This window comes from Gavialis gangeticus, unplaced genomic scaffold (assembly GCF_001723915.1).
Source record: "Gavialis gangeticus isolate Ggan-Ray unplaced genomic scaffold, GavGan_comp1, whole genome shotgun sequence".
NCBI classification, from domain to species: domain Eukaryota; kingdom Metazoa; phylum Chordata; order Crocodylia; family Gavialidae; genus Gavialis; species Gavialis gangeticus.
Window position 1 is genome coordinate 22338026 of NW_017729004.1, and position 17221 is coordinate 22355246.

General features: G+C 43.7%; 1 protein-coding gene across 1 annotated transcript in view; it reads right to left on the reverse strand.

The window, feature by feature from the left end:
• The window catches only part of ESYT2 (extended synaptotagmin 2), a gene marked incomplete at its 5' end in the record, with an annotated part of 189944 nt that overhangs the window by 72883 nt on the left and 99840 nt on the right, over positions 1–17221 (reverse strand). The window contains one exon of the mRNA XM_019507948.1: positions 4872–4927. Within this exon, the coding sequence (XP_019363493.1) occupies positions 4872–4927 (56 nt within the window). The remainder of the gene's footprint in view (positions 1–4871; positions 4928–17221) is intronic.

The window sequence follows — 17221 nt, forward strand, 5'->3', positions numbered from 1 at the left end:
ATTGCTGCAATGCTGGGGCACACTGAGCATCCCACAGGAGTGTGGGGGGACCCTCCCAATGCTTGGCGGCAAACCTTTCAGGTCTGCCAGGGAACATGCTAGGCACCCCCACCCCATGCCTCCCTGGCTAAGTGATCAGCTGCAGGGGGACCCCAGGTACCCTCCCCCCAACCCAGGAGGCACCAGTCACCAAGCCGGGGGGTCCAAAAATGGACCAGAAGTGCTTCTGGTCCACTTCTGGGTCTGCTGCCAAGTGCACTGGGGAGCCCCTCATGCTTCTGTGGGACACTCCATGCACCCCAGCATCACAGCGCTCACGAGACACCTGCTACCTAGAGGTATGTAGGAAAAACATTTAAAGCTGTCTCTATGTCTGAATCCCTGAATCTTTCTGAATTTCTTCAGATCAATTCTGAGGGTTCCGATCTGATACAGAGTGATTAAAGGGTCCTGAGATTCAATTCAGATTCAGAGATTTGGCTACTGAATCGGGCCGAATCTCTGCCAAATCAAATCAAGGACTGAAGCTTCACACAGCCCTATCCACAACCTTTCTTTGGTGGGGGGCCCAAAGCTGGACACAGTACTCCAGATGTGGCCTCACCAGTGCAGAAGAGAGGGGAATAATTACTTCTCTTAATCTCCTGGCAACGCTCCTACTAATGCAGCCCTGTTAGCCTTCTTGTCAACAAGGGAACATGGCTGACTCGTATCCATCTTATTGTCCACTATAACCCCCAGGTCCTTTTCTTTAGAGCTGCTGCTTAGCCAGTTGGTCCCAAGCCTGTACTGGTACATGGGATTGTTCTGTCCTAAGTGCAGGTCTTTGCACTTGTCCTTGTTGAACCTCATGCGATTTCTTTTGTCCCAATCCTCCAATTTGTCTAGTTCCCTCTAAATCCTACCCCCAACTGCTAGCATATCTACTACTCCCCCCAGATAGGTGTCATCTGGGAACCTATACTCTATGCCATCTTCCACATTGTTAATAAACATATTGAACAAAACTGGCAACCTTGGGGCACTCCACTTGATGCAGGTTGCCAACTAGACCTCAAGCCATTGACTACTACCCTCTGAGCATGATGATCCAGCCAGTTTTCTATCCACTTCATCCAACCCAGACTTCCTCAGCTTGCCTGCAAGAATGCTGTGGGAGACCATATCAAAACCTTGCTAAAAGTCAAGGTACACCACATCCACTGGTCTCCCTGTATCCACAGAGCCCAGCATCTTATCATACAAGGCAATCAGGTTGGTTGGGTATGATTTGCCCTTGGTGAATCCATGCTGACTGTTCCTGATCACTTTCCTTTCCTTGAAGTGCTTATAAATGGATTCTTTGAGGACCTGCTCTAAGAGTTTTCTGGGGACGGAGGTGAGGTTGACTGGTCTGTAGTTCCCTGGAACCTCTTTCTTCCGTTTCTTAAAGATGGGTACTATATTTGTCCTTTTCCAATTTTCTGGGACCTCCCCCCAATCACCACAAGTTTTCCAAGAGAATGGCCATGGCTCTGCAATCACATCATCCAACTCCCTCAGCACCCTCAGATGCATTGCATCTTGCCCCATGGACTTGTACATGTCCAGCTTTTCTAAATAGTCTATAACCTGTTCTTTCACCACTGAGGGCTGCTCCCCTTCTCCTGAAACTGTGCTGCCTGGTGCAGTAGTCTGGGAGCTGACCTTGCCTGTGAAGCTCCAGGTAAAAAAGGGATTGACCACTTCAGCCTTTTCCTCATCATTTGTCACTAGGTTACTCACACATCCAGTAAGGGACCCACACTTTCCCTGATGCTCCCCTTGTTGCCAACATACTTATAGAAACCTTTTTTGTTACCTTCACATCCCTTGCTAGCTGCAACTCCAATTGCGCTTTGGCTTTCCCGATTCCCATCCCTGCATGCCCAAGCAATATTCTTCTACTCCTCCCTGGTCATCTGTCCAAGCTTCCATTTCTTGTAAGCTTCCTTTTTGTGTTGATATAAAGCAAGGCTTTATATCTTGATGTAAAGCAAGGCTACTTTTACACTACAGATGGGTTGCTTGCAAACGTTAAAAACAAACAAGCAGTGCCTTCTTTCAAACTCAGCATGTTACCATGCTGAGCCCCCGCGCATGCCCAGAAGAGGCACCCTTGTTGGACCCAGCTAGCCTGATGTCTCTAAAGATAGGGTGCTTTAGTGGGGCTTTTTTGGCCTTATCTAATAGCTGATTGAATCAGCTTTAGTTAAAAGTGTCAAAAAGCCCACTGAAGGGCCTGATCTCTACAGATGCTGCAAAACCAGATCCAAGTAATGCACTGCTGCTTCTGGTAAAGTGTGGTTTGTTTGTTTGCTTGCTTGTTTTTTAATTTCTGAAAGCAACCTTTTGTAATTCAGGATCCAAGAAGGATTAGATGACAATTTCAGAATCAAATGACATTTGAGAGTTTGTCTCTCTCATTTTCAGTTATCAAACTTGGGTAAGTGATAAGACCAAAAAAAGGAGTAAGAATCTCTTTATAAGTAAAGACCGTTTTTATTGCATTATCTGAGAGAAAAGAACTTGTTTCCTTATTTCATATGTTTGCTTTAATCTTTAAGGGCACTTTTACACATGCTTCGGGGGTGGGGTGGCAGCACTTTAATTAGAGCGGCTCTTGGAGTGACTCATGCATCACATTTTGGATAATCAGCACATTGAACAAGCTTTAGTTCAGGCACCTCCAGTGCTGTTTTGAAGCACCAGGACACTGATAGACAAGACATGGGAAGCTGCTGGAGCATGGTAATTATCACACTCCAGCAGACTCCGTTAATTGAATCTGCCCTGATGCACTAAGTACAACGCATTGGAGCAGCCTCCATGCTCGTATACAGGTACCCTAACAGTGGAATTTTCAGTTTTTGCAATTAGCTACTCTTCCATTTTGATTCCAAGTATCTGGACCAAATCACATGGTGTTATTTCTTTCATTAGCCATTCTACCCATGTTACAACATGCTAAAAGCCCTGAGTAACTGTCACATGAAAGAACTCAAGATACTAACTAACAAAATCAAAACTGATAACATGACATCTTGTTTTTCACCTCTTCCTCCTTCATTTTGTTAGGAACTATAAACTATAAATTTATGAATTATAAACTCATGAATTCAAAATATTATAAACTTAGGAATACAAAAACCAAGCCAAAGTTCTTTCTCCTGTTTCCAGCTAACAAACAGAAATAGTTTTTGCTAGTTTACTTGGCTGTCACTTAGTAGAGTAAGCAAGCTTTGAAAAGAAAAAAAACCTTAACATTTCAAATCAAGAAAAAAAGATCAAGAATACATTTAAATATAAGGTCAGTCTTTACTGCACTTCTTGAGATAAAAGAACTTCTTTTTATGTTTCTCAGGTAAATCATAACCATGGATTACTTTAATCTTTAAGAGTGGAAATTTAAATAAAATATATTGTCTTTCTCTCTCAAAATTCTCATTCACACTGAAGTAAAGAGAAAAATTCAAGCCTTTGAAGACAGCGTGTGCATGGACATATCTCTCTCTCTCGCCTCCACTCCCAGACTCGTGAGATGCATGGAAATGAATTTTCCATCCCGTGAAAAGTTAAACATTTTCAGAATTGAAAAACCATAAGAAGCGTCATGCTGGGTCAGACCAATGCCCCATCTAGCCCAGTATGTGGTCTATGACAATGGCTGTAGTACAGGGGTGGGCAATTATTTCGGGCGGAGGGCCGCTTATTGAGTTTTGGCAAGCCATTGAGGGCCGCATGACAGGCAGCCAGGGGCAGATTAATATTAGTTTTCTAAATTTTTTAGCAGTCCTGCAGGCTGTATAGAATGGCCTGGCGGGCCACATGCAACCTACGGGCCGTATTTTGCCCACCTCTGCTGTAGTAGATGTTTAAGAATAGCGGTCCTCAACCTGTTTAGAATTAGGGTGCCCCTCCAAAACTTTTTTGAATTTGGCAGCATCCCCAGTTGAGAGCCACCACTGTACTGCCTCAGCTTACCTCAATGATTCCTAACCAGGGTTCTCCTGCCCGTGTTAGGATTATCTCATAAACAAAGCAGGCAGGAGCAGAAGCATAACTAATGCATTTCATGCCTTGGGGAAAACTCTCCTGTGCTGGTGGGCAGGGGGAGAGGGAGAAGGCAGGTAGTCTTACATGTCTTGGATATCCCTGCTATTGACTCCTCCAGCTATGTGATGGAAAGGGTTGCCCCAGTCCACTCTGACCCCTCCCAACAGGCAGTGTAAATGACTGCAGCTGGAGCATGTGCTTCTGCCACAGCTTATCCCTGTCTGACCCCACATGTTCCTCCCAGCTGGGCAGGCGGGACCATTCCATGCCTGTCTGCGTAATTCCCCAGTGGTCTGCTAGGCAGGCTATCAGGAATTGCCTGCCTGCTGAACCGGAGACCCAAGGAAGCCTGGGAGCCCACCAGCCAAAGGAATTGGATGCCTGGATGCATAGTTCTCCATCAAATGAACACTTAGTGAGTGGAGCAGTCTGACAAGGCAACCAGCTAGGGGAATGGGGATGTTCAGCTTCACTTTAGAGTACAGCGTAACAAGCTAGCCACTCAGTGTGGTAGCTTGTGCTGGTTCGGAGCTGAAAACTGAAAAATAATGGACAGAAAACTCTGATCTCAGAAATATCTCAAACAACTCTACCAGCTTGCAGCTGTACAATACTGCAATTCTTTTTACCATGAACTTTCCAGTGTTATACAATTACCACAGGGTGCTAAACTTCAAAATATGAACTATAAAATACTTAACCTACACATTAGCCGATTTATTAGCAGTTCCAACATTTTTTTTTATTTGTAAAGAAAGCAGAACTCCTGACATACTGTTTTATATATGCTTGCTTACTTCAGTCCTGGAACATCCAGCAGATTAGTCAGTCCTGTCCAGTTAATTTCCAGAAGCTGTAAACAGGAGAGAGAAATGTAATTAAAAACTGCTCTGAGTTCCCAGTGTTGAAGAAACAAAGCTGAAAACATGAATATTGATAACTGGACACTGGTGGAAAACTCATGGCCAGCTTCCAGAAAGTTTCTGTTTTTAAATTGGCCACCCATAGATCAAACAATCTAGCCACTTCTAAAAACTAAAAAGCTCAATAGTGATCCTAACATTAAAATCTCAATATGAAACGTATGCATGCACTATCAAGTGGCTTTCACATATATTAAACCAGAAATATGCTATAAATCACTGGCCTTCTTTGCTCATAGACACAAATGATAACCCTACACGCATGTCTTGACAAAATGAGTAATGAAACACAAATAGAACAAGTTTCCTCAAAAGAACTCTTAATACTCAACTTTGCCGCAATTACTGACTTTCATTTTTATTTACCTTTAGCTCATTAAGGTCTAACCATTTATGCCAAGTTTTGTTTTTTGGGTTGGGTTTGTTTTTTTTGTTTTTTTGTTTGTTTTTTTTTTACTTAAAAGCAACAAACCCCACATAAAGACAAAAATCTACCCTGAGTATGACCATCAAAAAATGAGGCTAAAAAGTGAACACCACGTAGCTTCAAAATGTCCTACTCCCTTATAATCTCTTCATTTGAATGGGCATGTGACATACCAGAGGCGTAAAACCAGTCACTGCTTGTAAATGCACCATGTCAATTTGCAAGATAAGCAACATGCTCTGAATCCCATTTGACACATTACTATCCATTGCAAATCTTTTCTTAATCCAGGCAGTTTGCTTGAGGGTTTATACCTTTTATTATAAGTGCTGTATGCTATACATATGTAGATGACATTTTCTATAAATATCTAATTCTACTTTGAATCCTAGAAGATCTTCACCTCAGTGAAATAATAAAACAGCTTAATATTAAAAGTGCCTGGTCCCTGAATATGCGTCTTTTTTTTTTATCAGTTACAAATAAGCTGCCTTTGCATTTAATACCTGTTTGGCTTTTGTGTTGCAAAAGTAAATAGGTGTGTTCCTAACAGATACCTTTGTAAACTGATAGTTAAATAGATGCAGTGCATGATTATTTAAAGTTCACACAAAAGGTAAATAATCTACAGATTCACTTTTCAGTATAGCAAAATTCAACAGTGCCAAAAACTTCTTCTGTACCTTCCTTCACAAGAAAATGCTTCATACTGGCTTTTAGTAAGAATAAGAGGTTTTAAAAAATATGACCTATGAAGAAAGGTTGAAGGCATTAGTTCAGTTTCTTTAGAAAAGAGAAAAGTAAAGGAGAAAATGGAGACATACCAGCCATGCAGCATTTAAAAGGCTGTTTTAATGAGGAAGTGGATCAATTGTTCACCCACTTCAAGAAAGACAAGAATAAAGACAAGGCTTTTTGGACCACGATCCATATTTCAGCACAAGAGACATGCTCAGGTGGGATGGGCTTCACCTCTCCCCCAGAGGTAAGCATGTGTTCTCTTTCAGGTTGGCTGATCTCCTCTGGCAGGCTTTAAACTAGGTTCGTCAGGGAAATGGGAGGCCAACTACGGAGGGAGCCACAGAACACCGAACCAAAAGATACCCACAAGATCAGCCCAGGTATGTAGCAAAGATCCTATTAGACAGAAGTTTAAGGGAGGACCAGGGACAACCACCAGGGGTATTAGGTGTATAAATACAAGTGCCAGAAGCATGGGAAACAAGCAGGAGGACCTAGAACTCTTGCTAGCGAGCAACAACTTTGGCCTAGTGGGACTAACTGAAACCTGGTGGGACTCTTCTTATGATTGGGTGGTGGGAATAGAGGGCTATAGGTTGTATAGGAGAGATACAGTAGGGAAAAAAGGTGGAGGAGTTGCTCTGTGTGTCAAAGAACAGTACACATCTTCCCTAATCAAACTAGGGTCAGAGGGTGGTCAAGCAGAGACTCTGCGGGTTAGGATCCAAGGGGCTCAGGGTGAAAGGGATCTGGTGGTGGGGGTCTAATACAGGCTGCCAGGATGATGAGCTAGACCAAGAATTTTCCAAGCAGCTCAAAAAGGCTGTGAGGTCTAGAGATATGGTAGTCATGGGGGACCTTTACTACCCAGACACATGCTGGGAAGAACAGTCAGCTAGATCTAACCGCTCTCGCAGGTTCTTAACCTGTATTCAGGACCTCCACCTAACACAGGAGGTAAGGTGTCCCCCACCAGGGGCAACGCCTTCCTCGACTTGGTGTTGGCCACAGGGGATGAGGGACCTACGGATTCAAGGCAACTTAGGGGACAGCAATCGCCAAATGATAAAATTCACTATCCAGTTAAGGGCAGGCATTATACCCAGCAGGGCACAGGTGCTAAACTTTAACAAAGCTGACTTTAATAGACTCAGGGGATTGGTTAGCAGGGTGCTAGGAGCTAAGAACTTAGATGCATTGAGAGTCCAGGTTGGGTGGACATTCTTCAAGGAAACCATTCTTTGGGCTCAGAGTGAGTCAATCCCACAGCAGAGGAAAGGGGGCAAGGGGTCCAGGAAGCCCCTTCGGCTAACCAGGGGCATCCAAGATACCTTAAGGGCAAAAAAAGAGGCGTACAGGAAGTGGAAGCAGGGGATAGCTAGCAAAGAGGAGTATACGTCTTTGGCCCACACCTGCAAGGAGTCGGTCAGGAAGGCCAAGGCAACTCTAGAACTTGGGCTAGCGTCAGGGATTAAGAACAATAAGAAGTCCTTCTTTAGGTACGTTGGGAGCAAAAAGAGGGTGCGGGGTAGCATAGGATGTATACAGGACAGGCAGGGGGGCTTAGTGACAGATAGTAGGGACAAGGCAGAGCTCTTCAATGAGTTTTTTGCCTCTATCTTCTTAAATGGGAATCTAGAGGAACCCTCAACATATCACAGACACCAACAAAGGGAGCATCAGCCGAGCAACGGTCAGTGCCGACACGGTAAAAAGACACCTGGAGGAGCTGGATGTATTCAATTCACCGGGACTGGAGGGACTCCACCCATGGGTAATGAAGGAATTAGCAGAGGTCATAGCTGATCCCCTGGCAAGGATATATGAGCTCAGGTCAGGTTCCAGAGGATTGGAAGAGGGCTAACGTCATCTCAATGTTAAAGAAAGGGAGGAAGAAGGACCTGGGGAACTATAGACCAGTCAGCCTTACCTCTATCCCTGGAAAAATCCTAGAAAAAAATTATCAAGGAGCACTTCTGTGGGAGCCCGCTGGCTCACGTGATGCAGAGGGGTAACCAACATGGGTTTTTAGCAGGCAGGTCCTGCCTGACTAACCTGGTTTCCTTTTACGACAAGGCCACCAATTGTTTAGATGCAGGAATCAAGGTGGATGTTATCCATTTGGACTTCAAGAAGGCCTTTGACAAGGTATCCCATACCATCCTTATAAATAAACTGAGGGGATTTGCCTCGGATGGTTACACAGTAGACTGGGTAGCAAACTGGCTCAAGGGTCACACTCAGAGGGTGGTAGTGGATGGGTCGGTGTCAACTTGGAAAGATATGGGCAGTGGAGTCCCTCAGGGCTCAGTTCTGGGGCTGGTATTGTTCAACATTTTCATCAGTGATCTGGATGAGGGGGTGGGAAGCACCCTGTCCAAATTTGTGGACAACAAAATTATGGGGTACAGCTAACACCCTGGAGAGGAGGAACCAGATCCAGGACAACCTAGACAGACTGGGAAAGTGGGCAGAGAGCAACTGGATGCAATTCAATAAGGACAAGTGCAAGGTGCTACATCTAGGGAGGAAGAACTGCCATCATACCTACAGGCTGGGGGGCGACCTTCTCAGCTCCACTGTGGCAGAAAAAGATTTTGGAGTCACTGTTGACTCCAGGATGAACATGAGTCACCAATGTGATGAAGCAGTTGGCAGAGCGAATCGCACCTTGTCATGCATCCATAGGTGCATCACAAACAGGTCCAGGGAAGTGATTCTCCCCCTCTATGTAGCACTAGTCAGACAACAGCTGGACTACTGTGTCCTGTTCTGGATGCTGCTGTTCAAGTGGGATATGGACAACCTGGAGAGGGTCCAAAGAGGAGCCACTCGCCTGATTATAGGTCTGCAGAGAAGGCCCTACAAGGAAAGGCTAAGAGACCTTAACCTCTTAAGCCTCTCCAAGAGAAGGGTGAGAGGGGACCTTGTGGTGGCGTACAAATGCGTAAGGGGAGTGCAACAAGAAGTAGGCAACAATCTGTTTACCAGGGCACCTCCTGGAACAACAAGGAACAATGTCCATAAGCTTCTAGAGAGAGGGTTTAGGCTGGACATTAGGAAAAAGTTCTTCATGGTCAGGGTTGCCAGAATACGGAATGGGCTCCCGAGGGAGATGGTGCTTACCCCATCCTTGCGGGTCTTCAAGAAGAGACTGGACAGGCACCTGGCTGGGAACACATGACCCCAGGGTTGGTGACTTTTCTTGCCTGCCATGGGCAGGGGGTCAGACTAGATGGCCCACTGAGGTCCCTTCTGACTCTATGAATCTAATCTATAAACCAGGTTAATTTTCAATAAAGAAGAGTTGAATTAGATGTTAGAAAAAACTAAAAGCAGGTAAACAGCAGAACAAGAAATCTGGGGAGCTTGGGGAACCTCCTTCACTGGAGGTTTTTAAGAACTGCTGGGTCTGGGTAAACGCTATGCTGCCTTTGTACAGGGAGTTGGACGAGAAATTTTCTTGATGGTGTACACTTGTAAGTAAACAAATTCACAGAATTGAATTTCCTTGTCTATTGCTAGTGCCCTTTACTTTCTTAAATATAGTCTATTAATTTAATATAAACTAGCTAACTGCTAAAAAAAATTCCTTATGCTTGCACAAGGAAAATAATACAAACATTTCTATTTACTTCTTAGCTTTTAACTAATTACAATCAGTTTCTTGATCTTTTATTAACACAGGGTGAATGTTTGTAAGTATTTAGGCTGCATATATTCATTTTTATAGAAGTTGACACTCCTGCCATTCTTTTCAAAGAACCAAATTATCAGTAATTTAATAGGCTATTTCCTCTGTGAATATAGTCTCCACTGCTCACAGTGGGTGTGGTAGGTTAACGCTACATCCCTGCTCTCTAGGCAGACAATGAAACATATACAATACCCTGCATTTACATACAACATTGTTTCTGAAAAGCGTGATGTGCTCTTATGAAGATGGGTAAGCATTAGGGCTATGCAAAATGGCAACGATTTCAGATTCACCATTTGAAAGGGACAGTTTTTCGTTTTGTTGTTTTGAAGTGCTGTTCCGTTTCGTTTTGCCGAAACTGTTTCACTGTTTCGATGCATTTCGGCATTTCACCCATAAGCTATAATGGGGAATCAAGAAAATGCCTATAACTTTGTAATTTCTTGCCTGATTTGGACGGAAACAGCAGGAATGGTAGCTAGGGGGTGTGTGAAACAGGCCATATTCAATTCAGATTTGGATTCGGCCTGAATCAGGGACAGTGATTCCATTCGTTGATTCGGATTACCGTCCTGATTCAATTTGGCCGAATCCAAAGATTCGATGCTGATTCAGAATCGATTCAGAGAGATTCGATGATTTGGACATAGAGACAGCTTTAAATGTTTTTTCTGCATACCTCAAGGTACCAGATGTGACTTGTCTACTCTGCAATGGTGGGACGGATGGAGCATCCCACAGGAGCATGGGGGGAGCCCCCCACGTGCTTGGCGGCAGACCCCCCATGTCACCTTCACTCGGCGATAGGCCGCAGGGGGACTCTGGGTGCCCCCCCAGACCCAGAAGACACCAGTCACTGAGTTGGGAGGTGGGGTGGGAGGGATGGGGGTCCACTGAGCACTCCCCAGCGCACCTGGAAGTGCTTCTGGTCCAATTCTGGGTCCACTGCCAAGCACACTGGGGATGCCCCCCGTGCTCCCGTGGAATGCTCTATCCACCCCACCATCTCAGCGTTCACAAGCCGCCTGATACCTTGAGGTATGTAGAAAAAACATTTAAAGCTGTCTCCATGTCCAAATCATTGAATCTCTCCAAATCGATTTGGAGGGTTCCGATTTGATTCAAAGAAAGAGGCCACCTGCCTTTCCAGCACGCTTCATGTTTGGTATACTGGAAAATGTGTGTGTGTTTCTGTAATGTAGTTTAATGTATTTATTTATGTAATATATAAATATATGTTCTGTAATATATGTTGTGCTTTCCTGCACAGTCAATGCAGACTGTAAGGGAAAACACAGATTTGCTTTTGTGTGGAGAAAGAATTACAGAGAATAACAAAAACAAAAAGAGGATTTTGGGGGAGGAATAAATTGAAAAGAATGGATTAGGAAAGGGTAGTAGGGTATTTCAGAAAGGGCTGGATCCCACTGGCTAGGAACAGACTAGCAAGTAGGAAGTGAGAGTCTTCCAGATGCTCCAGATGCTGCTGGAGGACACAGCTCAGTAAGCTGACAAAGGTCATTTCAAACAATGCTTTCATGCTCTTCCTCTGTCTCTCCCCCAGAGTACAGGGATTGGAAGGGACCTCAGGGAAGGATCAGTCACTGGCCACTACACAGTCAATATAAGAGCAGTCCTTCCCCCCTCCCTTTCTTTAGTTTGTATTTCCCTACAAGCCCAGCTTCGAAACTAAAAAGTCTTCGAAATTTTCAAAACGTTTTGAGTGCCCTTGTTTCATTTCAAATCTGTTTCAAAGCCTTGCATTTTGTTTTGGTGTTTTGAGCCGAAACACACTGAAACACCTTCGAAACAAAACATCCATCGAAATTTTGCACAGCCCTAGTAAGCATTATAGCATACTAATTGAAATAGCTTGCCTAGTTTCATGGTGAATTAAACAAGAAAGTTGGGAAACCAAATGTCAGCATCCAGAAACCTTTCTTCAACTTCTAGATTATTAACTAACATGCTTAAGAACAAGGCATTCCGTGTAGGTAGATACAGTATACAAACCTGACTGAATGAGAAAAAGTGAAACAAATACAATCCACAGATCAAAGCTTAGAGGTTTCGAAAAATGTCCCTGTGAGGCCCCTGTGGGGTGTGGAAGCAGTGAGATCTTAAAGGAGAAAGCAACTCTGGGATCAGAGCCCAATCACAGCCCAATTTTTATTCACCAGTGATTTTTGTGCACCTTTACTGAAACAGGGCTTCCAGGACAACTGGGGGCTTTTGAGATGATGGCTATATTTACACTAGCTTTAATATAGTTAGCGTCGATAAAAACAGCCATAGCAGATTTGAGTATGGGGCTAACAACTCAAACGTATTCCCAGGATCCCAGGCAGACTTGCACAGCCCTCACAGATTCCATGCATCTGTGGCTTAGGCCCTGTTATCTGTACTGGCTACATTAGAGCTACCAGGGGTGTGCCTACTCACGCTACAATTACATTCATTTGACAACATAAGCATTGCCCAATTTTGAACTCTTTATTCACTGTAGACAAGGAATAAGGAGGATTAGAACTGAAATAATAATTAATCATTAATATAAAATTGACAGAGTCTATTTTAAGACAAACTGCTGTAAAGATGCTTGTAAGCCTCAATACCTTTCTCACCTATAAGAACAAAGTAGGTGACAGAGCAGAGAAACGGCATAATCTGTACATATATTATGCTATGATACATACACACACACACACACACACACACACACACACATCTATATATCATATGTGAAAACAGAACAAGTGGATGACAGATGCATTTCAGTCAGAGTCAGCATTGGGATATACTCAAGAGACATACAAAAGTATCTTAAGTCTGGCGTGAGAGAGAAGGAAAGCCAGTGGAAGCTCTCCAGAAAGACATTATGGATATGCCCCATTGACCATGCATGTGCAGAGGCACAAGTTTCCCATGGGACAAATAGCAGCAGCATATATTTGTGCCTCTACTATTTGTGCCCAGGCATGCCCCTGCATGTGTGCTCTGGTGTGCAGCAAAGTGACCTGGGTAGGGTAGGAGAGGCTGGGGTCCTGGAGGCCTCCTAAGGGCAGCAGCCTTACCTGGGGTACTCGGGGCCTCTTAGGACAGCAGCGGTGCCAAGCCAGCTGCTCAAAACCTGGCAGGGAGCTAGAACATGACTGTGGCTGGCCATGCTCCCTTTCTGGTGCTGCATGCTGCTGCCACATGCGCCCCACCACTTTTTTCAATGGCAGGGGTTTTTTTACGCTGAGATCCTCCGGTGTCAACCCCCCCGCCATGCTGCAAATTAGCAGTATGGTGAATGGGTGCACATGCGCCACATGTAGTTGGTGGTGCCTCAGACTGCTCTGAGGTGCTTCAAACTGCACATGCGCACTCATCAGGATGTGCCATATGGGTGCATCCAGACAAGCATGGACACTTGTTTCCCTGGGGATGAGTAGCAGCATGGAATGCCCATGCCATGTGCACCACAGCAGCCTTACCTGGGTCTCCCCGGGCTGCAGCTATGGCAGGCCAGCCTGGCCAGCAGGTGGCACATGGCTCCAGCTGGCCAGGCTCTGGTTTTGAGCAACATGTGCTCCTGCCACGTGCTCTATTTTTAAACCAAATTATTTTTAAAAGCCATTTAAATCATGATCACTGATTTAAAATGGCTCCAAGCCAATAAACTTATGTTTAAAAATACAACACTGGAGTTTAATAAAAATGAGGAAACTTGAGGTGTGAATGGGAAAAGCCCCAATTGTTAGGAACCAATAACTTCTCAAGCTTCCCAAATATAGTTTGTATGGGCTATTGCTAGTTAGTTCTCATAATTTAAGTTCTGCTAAATTCAAATTTCCATGTGCCACAGAAAGGTCTTATTTCCCAAACTCTGGCTGTGTACCCACATTCATATCATCCCATGTTTGTTTTCCCAAGAGAAAAATGGACCTGTATATTTCAAACAGAGAAGCAAAGAGCCTTGCCAGGGGTTCCTACAGTATGCAGTCCAGAAAACTTCACAGGCTTTTTTTTTTTTTTTTTAAATACAAATGTAGGCAGGGATCATCAGGGAAAGGATCATCAGCCTTCCCTTCCCCAGTGCTGTGATCAAGCCCAGCTGCAACTGGACACACGGAATGCTTGTATTCTTCCTGGCTCCCAAGTGCTGCAGTGTGATTCAGATGGAGAACAAGCCAGCAGTAGAAAATATGCCCCCTAGGGGCACCTATACACAACCCAGGAGGCTGCTCTGACGTATTATAATCACAGTGCATTGGAGCAGATTCGATTAAGGGAACATAGTAATTACTGCGTACCACCAGCCTCCGCATCTCGTATATCAGCATCCCCATGCTTCAAAATGATGGCAGGGGCGCTTTAACTAAAGCTTGTTCGATGAGCTTTCGATAAAGTGCCCTTGACACCATTTTAAAGTGCAGCGACCCTGATATACAAGATGCTCCAGGCACTTAATTAACATTCCCAGAGCACATGTCAAAATGCTCTAAGTGCTTCATCAAGTGGTGTATGGTAGAAGTTATTGCCATTCCAAAACCAGGCAAAGACCTCACACTGGTGGCCAGCTACCAACCAGCTGCACTACTGTCTGTGTGCTACAAGGTCCTTGAGTGCCTCATTTTACAATGGCTATGCCTGGAAGTAGAGATCATCCTTAGTGTCGATAAAGCCGAATTTCACAAGGGCCTTCCTTCGCAATGCCCTTTATGGATCCCTGACCATGATCAGTTTGTAGAAGGCCTTTGGATCAAGGAATGGGAATCATGGGAACTCACAAACAAGTTCCTTGTGACAAATCTGTTGGCTTTGAACTATTACAGCAAGAGTAGTCTCTGCTAAAGAGGTTCAGGACAGGCCAAGGCCCCTGCACAGACAACTTTCCCTGCTGGGGCCTCAGTGCTAACCAATTATGCATTTGTGGAGAGATGCAAACAATTTTGCACGTCACTAAGGAGTGTCCCCTCTATAAACTAAGAGGTGGATTGATAACTTTGAACTCAGCTTACGAGGAGGCTATTGCTTGTCTTCATGGATTTGCATTCGCTAAATCAATAAATATGCTTTTCTAGCTGGAAGCAGTCAGGGGGAGGGTTCTGCTCCCTGTTTGGCTGGGACTGACAACTGCTCTCCTCCTGCTGTGGGAAATGGAGGAAGAAGAAGAAAAGCCCAGTGGCTGCCACTACAGAAGTTGTCTCCCAAAAGATATTCTCCAGGGAGCCACTTCACTAGGTTGTACCTGAGGGTTTTTTTCTACCAGAGTGGCTACTTTTACCCTGGAGGAAAAATTATAAACATCTGGACACCCATGGTTTCTCTCAAGACAGCAGGGACTCTCCCTGGAGAAACTGAACACCTGTCTAAGCCCTCTGAAAAAACAGGTAGCATCATTCAAATTACTATTTAGTGAAGGTTTTTTTCCCCTACTTCAATATTGCTTGTGCAGGACCAGAGAAAAGGTCTGTGGTCTCCAAAAACAACCATGAAGTGAAATGTTTTGTTGCTGTTTCTTTAGGTTCGCAGTTAGCAGCATTTAAGATATTACATGTAATAAAGTTGCAATAAATTCACAAATCCCAGGTAGTACATGCTTTTGGATCCAATTTTTTTGTCTTCAAACTCTACAGTAGTTTCTTTATCCCCCTAATTTTGACCGACTTGTAATTTGATACCGAACATACTGTCAGATAGACTTAGTTTACCGACTCAGACAGAGAGAGAATATATCTTTGCAAGAGTAATGAGAAGAAAACAAGTCTTGTATTCTTGCCTGTCCCCAGAATTCAATGGATGAGAAGTTGGTGGTTTAAAATAAGAAGAAAAAGATTACAAGGAGAAATCCTACAATGAGGTGAACTCTGGAAGTGACACTTGAGCACGAGGCTGGTTTGTTTCTCCTCCTTAAATCTCTGAGTGCTTCACAGAATTTTGTGTAACCAGCACCTTTTTTTCCTGAGTGTACAAGTGATTTAAAAGCTACAGACTTGGCTCTGCTAAATTAATGGATTACGTTCCCATAAAGAATGACAATGCCAAAGAACCCTGTGACCAAGATTGTGCTACTAACTGTAATGGTCCTGATGAAGGCAGTAATGTTTTGGTGACATAGGCACATGCCCTGCTCGAGATTATATTAAATTATGAGGGGCAAAAGAATTTTTGCTCTTCATACTATAAATATACTACACAACATTCCAATATTTAGACATAGATCTGTAGTTTTAAATCAATTCTGCATCAATACACAAAGATGATATTGGCTGCAATACTTTTTACTGGAATCATCTGTTACTCATCCCACTTTTCCTACTAGAAGAGAAAATAATGTGCTTTCCCTTTCCACAGGCACTGAAGATTTTGAGCTCTTTTTCAATTCTCTGCAACTTCAGGTAGCATTGCATCTCACTGGAGGATTTAGACTATTTCAGGTGACAACGGAGATTCATCCTTCCAAGGAATTTTGAAGTCAGACACTATTCAAACGCATTTCACCTTGTTTCAGTTGTGGCTCCCTTACCTTCTATACTTGTTTCTTGATGGACTTGAATGCAGTCTACTTAAAGGGACTACAACTTTCCCTTAAAAATGAAATCTGAGAAGGAAATGAGTTGCAGCTGAGATAGCTCTGACTTTTATGCAGTCAGAAAAGCAATGCAAGTTTCTACTAGGTGTTAATAGGTACCACTGGTGAAAATATCCCAAACTCCTGTGAGGACAGCATATGTACTATGAATGACATCCATGTGCACAGAGTCTTGAAACAGCCAATTCTATGCACATTTGAAATGTTTTGGAATACATGAGGGTGTTTTAGGACATAACGGCAACTTCAAAATAAAACCATTTGAGGCCAAATGATCATTCACTGGATGACATCACTTCTCTACATGGTCAAAAACTATAGGTGACGATGCCATCATCAGTGTTCTCTACTATTGTGTAATTTCCAACTGTGTTGTAGATGTACAATTTGGGCAGCCATTTTGCTGTTACTTTCTGAAACATCCTTATATTACTACATGAAAAGCAACTAAGTCCTAAGTCTCTTTCCCACCCCACAACCTTTTTTCCAAGCCAATGTAGCAAAAAGCCCTGTGGATACAAGTATGCATTAATCTGCTTTTGAAAAACCCAGGTAAACAAAATGGGAGTATACAGTAAACAGTAAATGTAGGAAATGCAAAACTTAGCAGGTTGTATATGCTGTTGCCAAAAAAACCAATCTGTCCAGTGATTATCCAAATAAATATGAATATTACACATGAACATTTAATACATCTTCATAGTTTCATAGTAGCTAGGGTCAGGAAGGACCTGAACAGATCATGTAGCCTGACCCCCTGCCACAGGCAGGAATGAATG